The sequence below is a fragment of the Capsicum annuum genome, chromosome 2 (genome assembly GCF_002878395.1).
Source record: "Capsicum annuum cultivar UCD-10X-F1 chromosome 2, UCD10Xv1.1, whole genome shotgun sequence".
In the NCBI taxonomy this organism is placed as follows: domain Eukaryota; kingdom Viridiplantae; phylum Streptophyta; class Magnoliopsida; order Solanales; family Solanaceae; genus Capsicum; species Capsicum annuum.
Window position 1 is genome coordinate 133261037 of NC_061112.1, and position 15740 is coordinate 133276776.

The 15740-nt window shown below is 33.5% G+C and overlaps 2 protein-coding genes across 3 annotated transcripts; both read right to left on the minus strand.

Annotated features, from left to right (window-relative positions):
* Positions 1 to 311: 311 nt before the first annotated feature.
* LOC107861251 lies at positions 312 to 2989 on the minus strand. 2 transcript variants are annotated; one of them, XR_001671778.2, is made up of 3 exons: positions 1394 to 2259; positions 925 to 1001; positions 312 to 748 (listed from the first exon to the last, which is right to left on the minus strand). XR_001671778.2 is itself a non-coding variant. In XM_016706602.2 (3 exons), exons 1-3 carry the CDS (start codon positions 2844 to 2846, stop codon positions 698 to 700), a joined length of 360 nt encoding a protein of 119 aa, XP_016562088.1. In that variant the 5' UTR covers positions 2847 to 2989; the 3' UTR covers positions 312 to 697. The 2 variants fall into 2 exon arrangements, 1 of the variants encoding a protein (XP_016562088.1); XM_016706602.2 differs by lacking the exon at positions 1394 to 2259 and adding an exon at positions 2615 to 2989.
* Positions 2990 to 3645: 656 nt separating this feature from the next.
* On the minus strand, positions 3646 to 4643 carry LOC107861250 (NDR1/HIN1-like protein 26). The gene has a single exon (XM_047407041.1). It carries the CDS (start codon positions 4502 to 4504, stop codon positions 3821 to 3823), a length of 684 nt encoding a protein of 227 aa, XP_047262997.1. The 5' UTR covers positions 4505 to 4643; the 3' UTR covers positions 3646 to 3820.
* Between the last annotated feature and the right edge of the window lie 11097 nt (positions 4644 to 15740).

Genomic DNA, 15740 nt, shown 5'->3' on the forward strand with positions numbered 1-15740 from the left:
CTCATATTTATTTTGAAACTATTGAACAAAGGATAAATACATATGATATATTCTACATATGTATTTATTTAATGTAAAATCTGAACACTGCATATGTATTTTTGATCTCTAAATCTCACAGCAAAAAAAATAAAACTACATAAAATACTTGAATGAATTTCTTTCATTCAATCACAAACTTAAAGTTGAATTCATCTCATATGTATTTTGAAAGTAAATGAACACAAATTAGAATATATATGAAGGTAAGTGCATATGTATTTGTATTGAAATTTCAAGACTGCATATGTATTTCAGAGGTCAATCGCACTGCAACCAATATTATTGAACACTGGAGTAAAACACATAGTACAAAATTGTTGAAAACATATTCAACTTATACAACAGAAATGAATTACTTTCATTCACTTCAAAATAAGTAACATTTAAACACTTCAAAACATGAAATAAGCTTGTACAAAAAAAAAATATCCATACACCAATTTGTCGACTATCGAATGTAATAAATTCAACAATCATCATATTTCTAAAACTTCAGTGACACTAGTTATTCGGCTTTGCCTGCCAGGTCTCAAGGGTGCTTCAACATCGCTATGAGCATTTGCTTCTTGTTTTCTCATGCCATATATAGTCCCACAATTGTGCAGCATAAAATGTACGAAGTGTGTTGGGGTTGAACTCAATCAAAGGAACTCTTTTACCATAAGAAAGACACTCTGCGTATGTTACCATATACAGACCACAGTCCCTACAAAAAAAAATTGAATGATAAAATTTAATTTCTACAAACGATATTGGTAAATGTATATTAAAGTACTTACAAGCTTTCACTTGATTGTTGAACCAATTCATCTGCAAATAACACATCAAAAAGATCTGACAAGTTTTTATCTTTGTATATTTGATGGTTATGAAGATCAATACCTTTCTTTTCGTAGAAATTACAAGCTTGGGACACAATGGAATAATCTCAGCTAATTTTTGTATCTCAGCCAGAACAACTGCATAGTGACCAGAGAATTCATATGAATTATATAAGAATATGTACCTCTCGGAGAATGATAAAACTGCGAGAACCAATGATGTTTCTCAAATTTAACAAAAAAAAAAGAATCTTGTAAAACTGTAAAAAAACAACAAAACACATTAAAACTACACCTTAAATTGTATAAATCAACAAAATACAACCAACACATCAAAAAATACATATAACATGCATATGTATTTTTAACAGAACAAATCACCTCACTGCAATTCCTAAATACATATCAGGAGAAACATAAAATACATATTAACTCACTGCAAAAATACATATTACCTCAATTGATAAAGTTTTACAGAAATTTCTACATATATAACAGTAAATAAAAATACATATACAACGAAAAAATACCTCTTCCTCCATGTCTTCTCAGATTCATTAGCACAAAGAGTTCTCAACATCGTCATCAACATTGTTTGACTTTTCAATTTCTTTTGTTTTTCTTTTCTTCTCATATATTTTTTTAATTTGTTCTCCTTTTGGAGAAGAAACTTTTTTCAACCACTTTTTTCTTCAAAATATCAGCTATCTTCGAAAAAATTCAACCAACAACAACAAAAAATCAACCCAAAATCATCTGCAATATTCATTCAACTCCGATTATCCTCCATTTATCGCAACAAAACAAAACTCAGTTCCAATTCTCATCCAAAATTTAATTTTTTTCAACTATATCAACTCATAAAACATCAAATTTAACTGAAAAACAAACAAAACAAAATTCAGCAAATTCGATGACCTTGATTCTCCGTTAACAACTACAAAAATCAAAACGTTAAAGATGAAATGGAGAAATTGTTTACAGTACAAAATTAAAAAAAAAAATATATTGAAAAATTGATAACATGCAATAACTGAATTAATTATTTACCTGAAATTGTGGAATAATAATCGTGAAAAAGACGTTAAGAAGGAAAAATTTTGAAAGAGAAAATTTGATAAGAAGCATGAAAAATGGTAAAGTATAAAGCAATTAAAGAAAAGAGAAAGTTTTAAGCGTAAATAATGGAACCTGCTTTTAAGATGCGGTAATTGTGGTCCCCCACTTAAAATAATGCTACAAATGCTACACAAGATAATTAGGAAAAAGTGTTGCTATTTTTTGTAATTTAGTATTAGGTATGCTAACATATGTATTTTAACCTTTCTTTAATTTGTGGCATTTCGTCAACATATATATATATATGACGTAACAAAACACAATACTATTAGTTTCAGTTTTATGTCACAAATGCAAACTTTTGGGGTACAAATTAACAAGCTTTTCACTAGATATTGTTCCATTGGTACTCATCGTCACATTACTCATATATGCTACATATTTTAACCATCGTGGCTTCGTCCTCCATGCCAATATCTTAAACTTAACTGTTGTTTCCAAGCCAACTACGAAATCGATACTTCGGCCATTGCCAATCTCTTGCCAAAATAGCTCATCAACAATATACATTTGGACTTCCTTTCTTGTAATAATTTTGTGGCCTTGGTAGAACCCTTTGGTAGAATTCTTTCCCACAACAAGGCCATTGTAATTCAAGGCGAAGTTAATGTCATTATAGTAAATGCTCTTACCTTTGTTGGGATTGAAAATTTCAAGGTTTAGAATTACTGAATTGTTGTCACTGTGAAGAGAAGAATTCTTGATGTTGAAGAAGAGAAAGGAGAAATCGACGATAGTGAAAATTGGATTTTTTGGAACTAAGCAAAGCCATATGACGATAGAGGTCAAACATAAGACAGCTACAACTTGGAAGAACCAACAGTAGAGATCGAAAGGATGTTTGGATATCCTTCGATTATTCATTTTTGATCGAAGACGTAGTTCAGAGGTTACAAATTAGGAAATAGAAGTGCAAGAGGTTCAAGAAAATGAAGTAACAAAAAGTGTTAGCTTTTGAAGTTTCATAAAGACTACATATTTATAATTGATACTGTTATAGTCTGATTAGAAACCTTAGTAGGAACAATAGGCAAAAAGTACTTTAATTGTGTTGCATGGTTGTGATCTACTCAGCTATTCATAGGCACTTTTCTAAAGAAGCAAATTAGTTGGATGGATATTCTCATATTCATATGCCTACACCAAAATGACGCTGGAAAGTAAATGAAGAAAGGAAAATGTCTAATTTGAGTCAATGATTATTATCGCTTGAAACTTAATGAAGAAGCAGCATAAATGTTTAAAGTATTTTAAAAACTAGTGATGGAAGCGTTGTGATCATTAAATATATATACCTTTCTTCTTAACATTTCCATTAATTTTTTTCCATTTCAGCTAAAAGTGTTTATATTATTTTTTTGAGAATCTAATAAGTTCCTTGGTTTTTCAATTTGCTAGTTTTGAATTTTGATATCATGCTGTATTTGTTAATCGTCTATTACGTGGTCCAACTTTTATATTGGGAGATGTAATCTACATTCTACGCAGTGAATTATAGATCATAGTACACAGTTTAATTAATGTACCTTTATCAAGTGATTCCATGCAATCTAGTTATAATTATTGGAGGTGCCCACCACAAATGGTTCGAGTGAAATAAATAAGATCTCTCCAACCTTACTTAAAAATTTCCATTTTGAGCTTTCGAATATGGAGAAAAAACTGATAGGAAGCGTTTTTCCATTAATTAGTAGGCATCCGCATTACGAGATGCACATTAAAGGAAGAAAAAAAATAGAGGTACCCTGCCTGAAAGGAATGTACTCTTTTTATACACAGTCAAATACAAAAAGAGAAAAAAAGAAAATTCAATGAGAGGAAAGCATGGATTGAAATGTCTAATTGAAATATTCTGGACATCTCTTATCTATGTACCCAGCCAAGATCATACCATCTTGTCCTACTCCCACAGGACAATTAGCATGCATCCTATGATGTTTGCTTTTCCATGACCATATCTTAAATCGAATCCTTGCGGTTAATTCTAGCCGTAAAACCACCGTTCCACGAGACCGGTCATCGAGCATTTGCTGCCACTGTGTTCCAGTCACCGTCACCATGGGGCCAGAAAATGTACCAGCAAGAACTGTTGTATTTTTGGGCAATTGATAAAATGGAGTCAACAATTGGGAAATCCCAATACTTTGGTCTTGATAAATGGCTGTCACCTGCATTGCATCATAAAAAATCCCCATAACTTGATTTGAATTACGTGCTGTCACGTTAAAGTTAATTTGAGCACTTTCAGGTCCAATTCCCTGACTTATAGCTGGAATTGAGAAGTCATGTAGAAAAATTCTTGGACGATGAGGGCGCAAACCTAGCCATAAAATAAACGCGATGATTCCAAGAATAGAAAGAAGGGTTAAGAAAATTGTACAAACTAGTTTGGAGACTCTAGTAGTTAGACTCTCTTTAATATGGCGAGCATAGTATCGAGCCGAGTGGTGCCTTCTTACGGGGTGGTCTTGATTTGCATAAACAGGTAACTCGTTCGTGTTATCCATTTTCGTAGGATACATGGTTGAGACTAATATTGTTGTTATTGAGGTTGAAAAACACGACCAAATTCAGGGAACCTGAGTACATATATGTTAAGGTTAGTTAGCTGGAGCACAAAGTAATGTCAAAGAATGTTTCAATTTTTTCAAGCAAGTAAAGAATAAGATGAACTAGTTACATTTTTGATAGACAAATATTTCTTGTATAGAGCCTTGAAATTCTTGAAGTCGTGTGCAAGTATACTTTGTTCAATAGTACTCACAAAAATTGTTCTTTCTTGAGAAGCATACTCGTGCAATATACAAATAACTGATTTGCTTGTTCGGAGCTATTGAACTTTCTCTGTGTTATGTTCAAAAAGTCAGGAATGTGTAACGAATTTCCTTTTAACTGAAGGATAGTAATTTGTATACGTTGATGTTGTATAAAAAGTTCTACACTAACAATACAATTTAACAAGTTATAATCGGTAATTTGATCATATTAACATTACCATATATTTGGATTACTAAGAAAAGTTACATGTTGCAGTCACTTAAATGATGACTAAATGTATATAGTCCATAGATGGTATGAATACTAATCTGAAAAGTCAGATAAATTACCTAGTGCAACAAATTAAAGTACATAAATAGTATAAAAACATTATCAATGTATACCAAAAAGGGAATTCAAATCAATTAATTTCAAGTGTTAATTAAATTAAACACCCTTTATAATATTACTCAGTTTCCAAGGAGTATATTTAAAGTCGAACATTTGCACCTTGAGGGGTCCAGTGCAATATGAGAATTCAGATTTCTTCGGGGAGAATGAAGAATTAATGAATGTTATTATTTTATTTTTCAGTTACTTGTTAAATGCTGATTGTATTTCAAATTTCAATTTACAGTTTTGGGGGGTACGATGGTATACAGAACAAATTGTATCTCTCTATCCTTTTCATTTAATCGAAGGTTTTCATTTAAAGGCCTGACAACTTGCCCACCCAAACGCTACTAAAACATCACTAATATTAGCTTGGAATTTGAGTTTAAGCAATCCATAGAAAGATTTGACGTCTCTTAATAAATTCATCAATAGTTAAGGAGAATTATAAATCGGTTGATTTTGTTTAAATAAGAATCGACATAATAACTAATAGCATAAAAACAGATTCGAAGTTAAATATAAAAAAATAATCTACGACTTCCAAGGGCAAGGAGATCCAAAAAATTATATGTCAGAGGTAATAATCATCAAAACAGTCCAAGTTGAAAACTACAGTGATCCTGTTAAAAAATGCTTACTGCGGTATTAGCTTATACAACTTAAATTCATAGTTACAAAATGTTCTCCAAACATGAGAGGGGGAAACAAAGAAGGGAAAATTTTTCTTCCTACTTCAGCTTAACCCCTCCTAATTTTGGCCCATAACTCTTTGGTATAAAAGAGATAAAGAGATTGACAAATTTTGCTCTTATCTCATGACTTCAAACTTAGGTGGGCTATATTATATGTATACGTAGCATTTTATTTTTTTGGGAAACTAAAATGTTTCTCTTTATCCTTTTCTGAATATATGCATGCTTTGATCATTTTGGCATTTTGATAGACACAATAGAGAATGGAAAAGTCAAAATTCATTTAGTCTAAATGTCTAATCTAAGGGATCCCTTTTGGCGTAAACAAAAAAAATACCATTTCGCTCGCTACTTCTTTTCAAGTTAATAATAAAGATGTGTACAAAGCGTAATAATATAGAATGCCATCAATGGGTCAAATATTTTATTCTGTTTTTCATTTGACAAAAAAGATAAAACTTTTTCATTTATTATAAACTCTAATTGGCGCTTACAATATGCTAAAAGAAGGTCAAATACCTATATGTAAGCCTTTGCGTTGTTGAGAGGTAACAAATACTTTCTCCGTCCCAAATTGAGATGACATATTGATTAAGAAAAATAATTAATAACATGGTTAGTTTACCATAGTACCCGTATTAAATGATGTTTACATTTTAATTTGAAGAAAAAATAATTAATACAAAGGGTAAAACATGGAAAAAAAATTAATTTCTTCTTGATTAATGAAAAAAGACAAGTAAAATGAGAAATTAAATTAGTAAATTTGGAACGAATAATTTGGGACGGAGGGAGTAGGTGTTTCTGATCTAAACACCATAATTAATTAACTTTTAAAAAAAATAAAATAAAGAAAAGCTAGAAGTCCCTCTATTTCATTGTATGACTAGATTGAAATGATAATTGATCTCCACATGTTTCAACGAGAATTTCCACATTTATCTTCTTAAATAATAATTACTACACATTCAACAGTACTAAAGGTAAATTGAACAATCAAACCACGAAAAAAAACTCAGTTCGGGGAAAAGGTTGGACCATATATAATTTAATTATTATGTCTTAATCACACTTCCAGTATAATGTTGCATCGCAATATCAAACAAACTAAAGTACGTGTTCTAAACAAAACTGAAGAGTTGAAGTTTTGTTTGAAATAGCTTTTTCCGATGTCATGTTTTTCACTAGCCTTTTTGCGAAGAATCGTGCATAAGAACTTGTTTGTTTTAAAAAAAATAAAAATAAAAATTCATTTGGTGTTCAGAACCTATATTGTAGTCCGATTAATTTGGATTCATGCCGCATAGGGTCCATTCGAGGAAAACGCTTCCTATTAAGAATTTTTTCATATTTAGGCTCAAATCTGAGACCTCTAATTAAGGAAGGAGCAATTTCATCCACTACACCACATCCTTTCGTGATTGTTTTCTATTTCTTGTGGAAGAAGAATCTGAAAAGTACAGTGGAGCACTGTGTCAATGGTCCCTAGGAAAACAAATCAAGACTCGTGTTGAAGTACTGTTGAATAAGCAATTAGAAGGAAACACAAATTAGTGAAAGAACTAAAATCGAATATAAGAAACACAAGGGTCGTTTGGCTCGAATAGTGCTGAGATCAGTTACATATATGATTATATGTTATAGTATTTTAATGGATTGTTTGGTTTGTTGTATTAAAAATGACATTCATTACATAATTTCTAAAAAGAAGTTGTTTGTTTTATATATAAAAAAAAAACTCTCCAACTTATTTAGTAGAAAAAAGATTTGAGGAACCGCAAAGATATTTTTGTCAATTTCATTATTTTATCTCGAATTAATTAATCTCATTACTATTATTCCACCTTCAGGTAGAAGTAACTTATACTAATAGTAATTACTAATTTTAATATAACTTATCTCAGAATTAACAATCAAATAAGGGATAAGATAGTACTAAATTTTTATCCTAGGACTCTCTATATTGCTTATCCTGCATACCAGACGACCCCTTAGGTGTCTTTGGTAAGAGAAAAATATTTTTCATAAAACATATGCACTTGAAAAAAACAATAAATTTCTTAGTTTTTAGTGGTTGATAAATAAATAAAAAATATTTTTTTTAAAAAAATATATGTAATTCAGCAAAATATGATAAAATTGGAATGGGGCGAGGGCTGAGAGTTCGAGGGTTGCCGTAGTTGGGATGGTCAAAAAGTGAAGGTTGAGGGTGTTGGGTAAGTGGAGAGAAAACAATTAATTTAGAAATGTCACTTATGCAACTTACTTGAGGTGTTGGGCCACAGGTGACAAAAGAATTTTAAAATGAGGTGTAAGTGACACAAGTCTTAATTATTAGTTGGAGATGACAATTACTTTATTATGGATTAAGAAAGTTAGGAAAGTTTGAAACTAATCCACAAGTTTTTAAATTTACACTTTGATCCCAATATTTACCTAAAATAACGGAAAAGGGAGGGAGCAAAAGACGTCTTTCTCTCTCTTCTCATCCATTGTTGTTTTCTCTCTCTTAGCGATTTTTGTTGTTCATTGTTTCTGCTGCTTTATTCATATTCTTCTGCTTCATTATCTTCATCTTTTACTTCATTATCATCTTCATTTTCTTCTTGTCGATCATTTGTTGTTGTTGTTGTTGTTGGTACAATGCTACTGTTGTGATTTGACCAATTTCCTAGGTCAAATTTTGTTTACTACATCACTTTCCACTTTGGCATTACTTCGTAGGTGACTTTGGTAAGTAAAATTATGATTTTTATTCATGTTTGTCATCTGGGTACACTTCTATTTTTTCAACAATGGATAGAACCCCGATCATGAATCCAACATAAGTACCCACAATTTAAACAAATCAATCATCTGGTGCATCAGATGAGTAATCTGGTGCGTCAGAAGATTTATCTGTTGCATCAGACTGTTTATCTGTTTCATCAGAATATTTATTTGTTGCATTAGACGTATTATTTGTTGCATCAGACGTATTATCTATTGTATCAGGATGTTTATCTGTTGAACCAGACTAATTATTTGTTGCAACGCATGATTAATCTGTTTGGAACAACACAATTCAGCCCCTGCCACAAACCCAACAGATAACCAATATGTTTCAACTCTTGCTATTGCTACTGGATTCAAAATTATTCCTTACATCCAATTACCCGTCCCAAATTTTCTAATTCGATTTCTCATTTTACTTGTCTTTTTCATTAATCAAGAAAAGATTAAAAAAATTCATGTTTTACCCTTTGCATTAATCATTTTTTCTTCAAATTAAAATGGAAACATCATTTAAAAGGGAGACTATACGCCGACCGACGTTAAAATCTTTTTTCTATTATGAAATTTCGATTGAATAGCAAACAATGGTTATTTCAAATACGCCTACTATTCCACCAACTGATCAGTGGGTTATGGTAAACTAGACATGTTATTAATTATTTTTCGTAGTCAACGTGGCATCTCAATTTGGGACGGATAATTTGAGACGGAGGGAGTACGAATTAAAACGTTAGAGCCAAGCAACAAACTAGTCATCTATTGAAACAGACTATTGATCTATTGCATCAGACTTCTTATCTATTGCAACATGAGTAATCTGTTTTGAACAACACACCAGCCCTGCCACAAACCCAACAGATAAATCATGCTATTGCTACTGGATTCTAAACTATTCTTTTTTATGTCGAATCATCGACATGTTTGTTGAGAAGATAATAGACAGAATGAAAATTAAATATGAATTAAAACGTCAAAGATCAAACATAATTTTATTATTAAATAAAAATAAATAAATAAATAAATAAATAAATAAATATACATATAATAGACTAAAAGAAAAATAATAATCTAATTATTATTATTATTATCATCATCATTATCATTGTCAGCCGGCCAATCTTCAATCAGAAGTAGCAAGGCCCTCCTCATCCTGCGTATCTCGTGGAGCATTCTTGCTCTAACTCCTTTCAGTTCCCATTGCAGGTCACAAACTTGATTTCGAAGTTCATTCACGGCGTCTTGCAGAAAAGCAACATTCCACACCGGGTCAGCCACAATCTTCTAAAGTGTAATATGAAAGAGAGATGCAATAAATAAATAGAGTATAGTTGAATGAACGACTGAGTAAGGAGGGACCTATTTATAGAGGATTGAATTTGAATGTGATACAAGAATAATCACGAATACGGTGCGCGTTGGTCCCAAGACTTGGTTTGTCCAATTGAAGTGTAGAAGAGGCCCAAAACACACCAAAATCAGCCTATAACTTATACTTGATGGGCAGCCCACTCTTTGAAGGCCCTTTTGGTCATTTTAACTTATATCTTGTAATAGCTATATAAAGAACAATGTAGGATTTTATTTACTTAGTTTATGAATGAAGTTGTAAGTCTTACAAGACAAAGAAACACAAGTCCTCTTTCCTTGAAGCACCCAAAACCGTTAGGGCTTAGACAAGTGTAGAATCACTTGTGTTTGCATTTGCTTAGAAACATTGATGCTTGGGAGGTAGATTCCGATCTTGTGTCTTTGTAGGAGATAGGCTTATTGTTGTGTGTAGTGTTAAGGGTCCAAGAGTTACCATTCTTGGGTTCTTAACATTATACCTTCATGTGGTTATCTATCTATCCTTTTTCTTTTGTAATCTTGTATTGTGAAGCTGTTTTCGTTGTTGTTATTGTTGTTCTCATTGTTGTTTCTTCTTGTGTTGTTAACTTAGTTTGTTGTTGGCTGCAAAAGATGTCAAACACCTAATCCTTCTTATATTTCATTCTTGAATCCAAGAGTGGTCTTCAAAAGGGTCCTCGATTCTTTGAATTAATGGACTATTTTTGGAGTGTGTTTGGACTGTTTTGAGCCAATTCCGTGTGTTCCTTGGTTTTCTTGTATCATTTGGTATCAAAGCATGGCTTGATCTTGTTCCTACAGGATCAATCTTGGGCTTGCTTGTTAGAAAATAAAAAAAAATTATTGAAAAGCTGAAAATTTTAGAAAAATTGCAATCTGTCTATTGTTGTTGTCTTGGCCGAAATTGTGTTCTTGGCCGAGATTGTTGTTGATTTTCTTGGTGATTGTTGAAGTGTCCTTGATGTTCTTCCAAACCTTCATACCTTGTTAAAATAAAGTGAAATTTAGATCTAAAAAGGTGAAGAAAAAAGTGTGAGAACTTTGTTAGTCTTGAAAGACTTACCATCACCCACCAACAAGTCAATCACATCTCAACCACTTTCCTATAAAACAAGGATCCATGTTTTAAAGAGGAGTGCAAGTCTAGTCCAAGACTTTGAGTCTTGAAATTTTAATTGAAAAAGAAGCTCTAAAGACTACTTTGTGTTTCCCTCCATTGAACAAGTTCCACCAAAGTCCAAATTAAAAAATTGACCAAGACTTGAAATTGGACAACAAAAGTTGTGTGCAACCGAAACCAATACGTGGCTGCCACATCATCATGTTTTACTATTCACGCAACATATTTAAGCTCAAATTTAGATTTCTTAGTTTCCGTTTGTTGTTTCTTAGTTTCAATTTCGTTGGTTCCAATGCTAATTGGCAAACTAGTACTTATCTACTAGATTGTTAGTTAGTTTTTGTGTTCGTTCATTCATGTTATGCATTTGTTGTGTGCTTTTCTCTTTTGTGAAATCATTGTATTTTGTTGGTTCAAGTTCGTAACAAATTTTGCTTGAGTCAACTCAAATGAAAATCTATTTCGGGCAAGAGTAGACTCGACTCTCAATCACTCGCGAAGTACATGCCGGCTTTCAACACTTGTGAAACCAAGTGTGAGACGATCAAGTGTGCGAGAGTGTGGTGAGGTTGTTTCGAACTAACTTGTGTTTTGTTTTGTAGGTGTTCTTTTCTTTCTTTTTTTAGGTACAATTACAAGGAAATCCGCAGCTTCCACCTCTCAACCCATGGACAACAATACCACCAATGTCATTTTAGCCTACCTTGACACTATGTCTCGAGACCTAGTTATGGCAAATGAAAGGTTAGATTGTATGATAGGTCAAAAGGAGCAAGTGGGCTTCCCGGACACACGTCAGGAGGAAGGCCGTAGCTCATGTGAGCTACGAGGTAAAAACACTATTCCCTACACTCCTATGAACTTAGAATGTTGTGTTGTGGCTAGTAGTGGCCAATTGGATGTAGCTGCGGATTTACCTAGAGTAGAGGTATTTGAGTCTCCCTATGGTGATACTCTTGGTGATGTTAGGTTACGTGAGGACCAAACTCTTGTTGTAAGTACGCAAGCACTAGTTGATCCTTTAGATAACGAAATTGATTCTTCTTGTAAGAATGATTTATGTCCATCTATTGCTAGCCCTTATAACTTGAACAAGGTTCTATTACCAATTGATAAGATTACTCACACACTAGTTGACCCTTGTGTGAACCAAGGTGATTCTACCTTGGTATGTGAGTTGCCAACAACTAGTGAAGATGTGAATGAAGATCAACTTATTCATGAATGTATTCCACTACTTGAGCATATGTGTGGCGTGCTTAAAAAATTTCAAGTTAGTGATGGTGTTTATAGAGTTGATCTTGATGGTGCATGTGACTCTTTGAACATCTTGTGTGGTAAAAGCCTTGCTAGTAGTTTTTTTTCATAGAGATCATGTGTATGGAAATGTTGTAAATTATGGCATGTCTTTTTGAGGTAGGAATTCTAGGTCGAGTCTCTCTATTCTTGAATGTTAGTCTTCTCTTAAAGGCAAATGTCATACGTGGTTGTGGGAGTGACATTCTAGGGGAAGAAAGGGCTAACCTCGGCTTAGACCCTTGGTTACTTCTCCCATTTGACCCCGGCACCCTTCGGGAATGTGGGAATTTCTACACTTCCTACTTGATGCTTGGTCAAGACGACAAACAATGTTTGATTGTGGGTGCTAATAAAGGAAGGTAAGGTTCTTCTTTGTCTCTTTTTATTAATGATGACCTCTTCCTTTGTGCCATTTATACTAAGGTTTTCATGTTCAACACAAAGGACCCGTGGGTATACTCCAAGTTTGTCCTACCTAGGCATGGCATGTGATGTATTATTTTTGCTAACCCTAACCCCTCATGTCATGAGAATATGTGCTTGTTTGTCTTCTCTTGATTTTGCAAGATACAAATTCGAGGTCGAATCCTTTTCAAGAAGGGAAGGATGATACGGGTATGACCACGGAGGTGGGTGAGTACGAGAGTGAATGAACCCGAGACTTGGAGTGTACACGTGAAGTGAAAAGGAAGGCCTAACTAGGATCCAAAATCAATACATACAACTCCAAGGGAGCCCACTTGAAAGCTTTGACTAAGGGGTCATTTTAGATATTTCACACTATTCTTGTAATACACTATAAATACAACCTTATAGGGATTCATTCATTAGATTTTGATGATGATGAATGTTGTATAACATTGAAATTCAAGTCTTCTCTCCTTAATGCACAAATCTGAAATTGTAACTAGGGAAATCAACTTGAGTGTGGAATCACTCGTGTTGGATTCAAGCTTGGAAACGTTAGTCCTTGGGAGATAGAGATCCCTCTTATGCCTACGTAGGAGATAGGTTAGTGTTGTGTTTAGTATTAAAGGTCCAAGGGTGTAACAATTCTTGGGTTGTTAATATTATTCCCTCATTTGGTCTATCTATCTATCTATCTTTATCTTATTGCACTTTGTAGATTCATAGTGGACTGTTTTGTATCCTTCTTGAATCCAAAATTTGTTCTCATTGTGCTCATCTTGTTATCATTGTGTAGCTGCTGTTTTTGGTGTCAAATGCACCATTGTTTTCTCGTATTGTTGTTGTTGTAGTGAATTCGAGAGTGGTCTCCATCTTAGTCCTCAAATCCTTAAGATTAGTGGACTGTTTTGGAGTTGTTTCATGTTTCCGTTGTTTTTTCGTATCATTTTGTATCAAAGCATGGCTTGATATTGTTCCTACAAGATCAATCTTGGGCTTGCTTGTTAGAAAATAAAAAAAATGTTGAAAAGCTAAAAATTTTAGAAAAATTGCAATCTGTCCATTGTTGTTGTCTTGACCGAAATTGTGTTCTTGGCTGAGATTTGTTCTTGAGTCTAGATCTAGGAGTATTTTACTTGTATTTTGTGTTTGTAGTGTTAGTTTTGTTCCTCACTAACACTTTGAGTTGATCCAAACTTGAGCTTGAATTGTTAATAATGTTGTTGTGAACAAAGTGTGGCCGATTGGATGTTGTTGTTGCTGTAGCCTTGAATGAGTTGAAGGCCTTGTGTTGTGTTGTTGTTGTTGTAGATCTTGAAAGATTGTTGTTGTGTTCTTTTTGTTCATCACAACCTTCTCCTTTTGTAAAACCGAAAATACAACACTAAGGGGACTTAGCCGATTGTTGTTTCTATCCTTGTGGTCTTGGCCGTAAGATTGTTGACCTTGTTGTTCTTGGGAGATTGTTGTTGGTTTTTCTTGTTGTGGTTGTTGTGTTCTTGAATTTCTTCACCATATTCATCACCTTGTTAATATTAAAGTGAACTTAGATCTTAAAAAGGTGAAAGACAAGGTGTAGTATTGTTGAATCTTGAAAGACCCCCAACCATCAAAAAGACTTTACATCACATCTCAACCTTTTTTCATAAAACAAGGGTCCATGTTTTAAGGATAAGACCAAGTCTAGTCAAAGACTTTTAAGTCTTGAAATTTGAATTGAAAAAGGAGCTCCAAAGACTAGTTTGTATTTCCCTCCATTGAACAATTTCCACCAAAGACAAAATTGTGAAATTAAAATTTTCCAAGAACCGAACCACTAGTGGACTGCCACGTGGAATGCCACATCACCATATACACTATTCACACAACAATTTTGGCTCAAATTTTGATCTTTTAGTTTCATTGTGTTGGTCCATTAGTTTCATTTGTTGATTCCATTACTAACTTACAAGCTAGTACTAGATTGTAAGATAGTTTTAAAACCGTCCTTCGTGTATATGTTCCTTTGTGTGTCCTATTCTTTTGTTTCATTGTAATACTTGGTCCACTTCTCAATGCCTCACAGAATACAAGCAAGGCTACGACACCTGTGAGACCAAAGTAAAAAAAAATCTGAGAGACAAAACAATAGAGAGGGAGTGTGAGGACCATTCTTGTACATCTAAATTGTTTGTTTTTTTGTAGGTAACTTCTTGGGAATAATGGAAGCCATACTGGCCTTCCTTGATGCTTTGTCCCAAGATCTTGCTACGGCAAATGTAGGTCTTGAAAAAATTTACTCGGATGTGGTAACTATGAGTGAGAGGTTGGATTAAACAGAGAGTTGAAGGAACTCCCGTGCTTTTACTCCAGAAACTTTACTTCCAATGACCAATCCTCCAAGACACAACATAATGGCGCAAGCCAAGCTCCAAATAACCCTCAAAATCGAGAACAAGATAGACCACTTCCCCCGCAAGTTGATCAATTCCAATAAAGAGGACTTGGAAGCCAATTTTCTCCCATCCAAGCTCCACGTTACCAAATCGATCCTCTCAACCGAAACTTCTATTTCCCAAAACCGACACATGTAAGAAGAGAAACATGGTAGAGAGAGACATGAAGGATATGGAGTCTATGACGATGCTTATATGATAGAAGGAAACTTGAGTCGGATGAGATTGAAGGCTAATCTCAAGAGGGAGAGGAAGCCGAGGGTCAAAATAAAGATGTTGGATCTGATACTTTTTGTCATTATGATCTCGAATTTGGCGAGCTTATGGACTATTTTTTGTGCATCTCTTGTGGGATATTTTTAGATTGTCTTTGATACGTCCCTTATTATTATTGAGCTATCGATCTCTTCAAGTATTTCGGACTATTTTGAGTGGTTTCTTTTGAAGTGGCCAATTGAACGAGATAAAGCCGTGAATTTATGGGCAAATTCCTCTCAAGATGGAGAGGATGATACAAGAATAATCACGA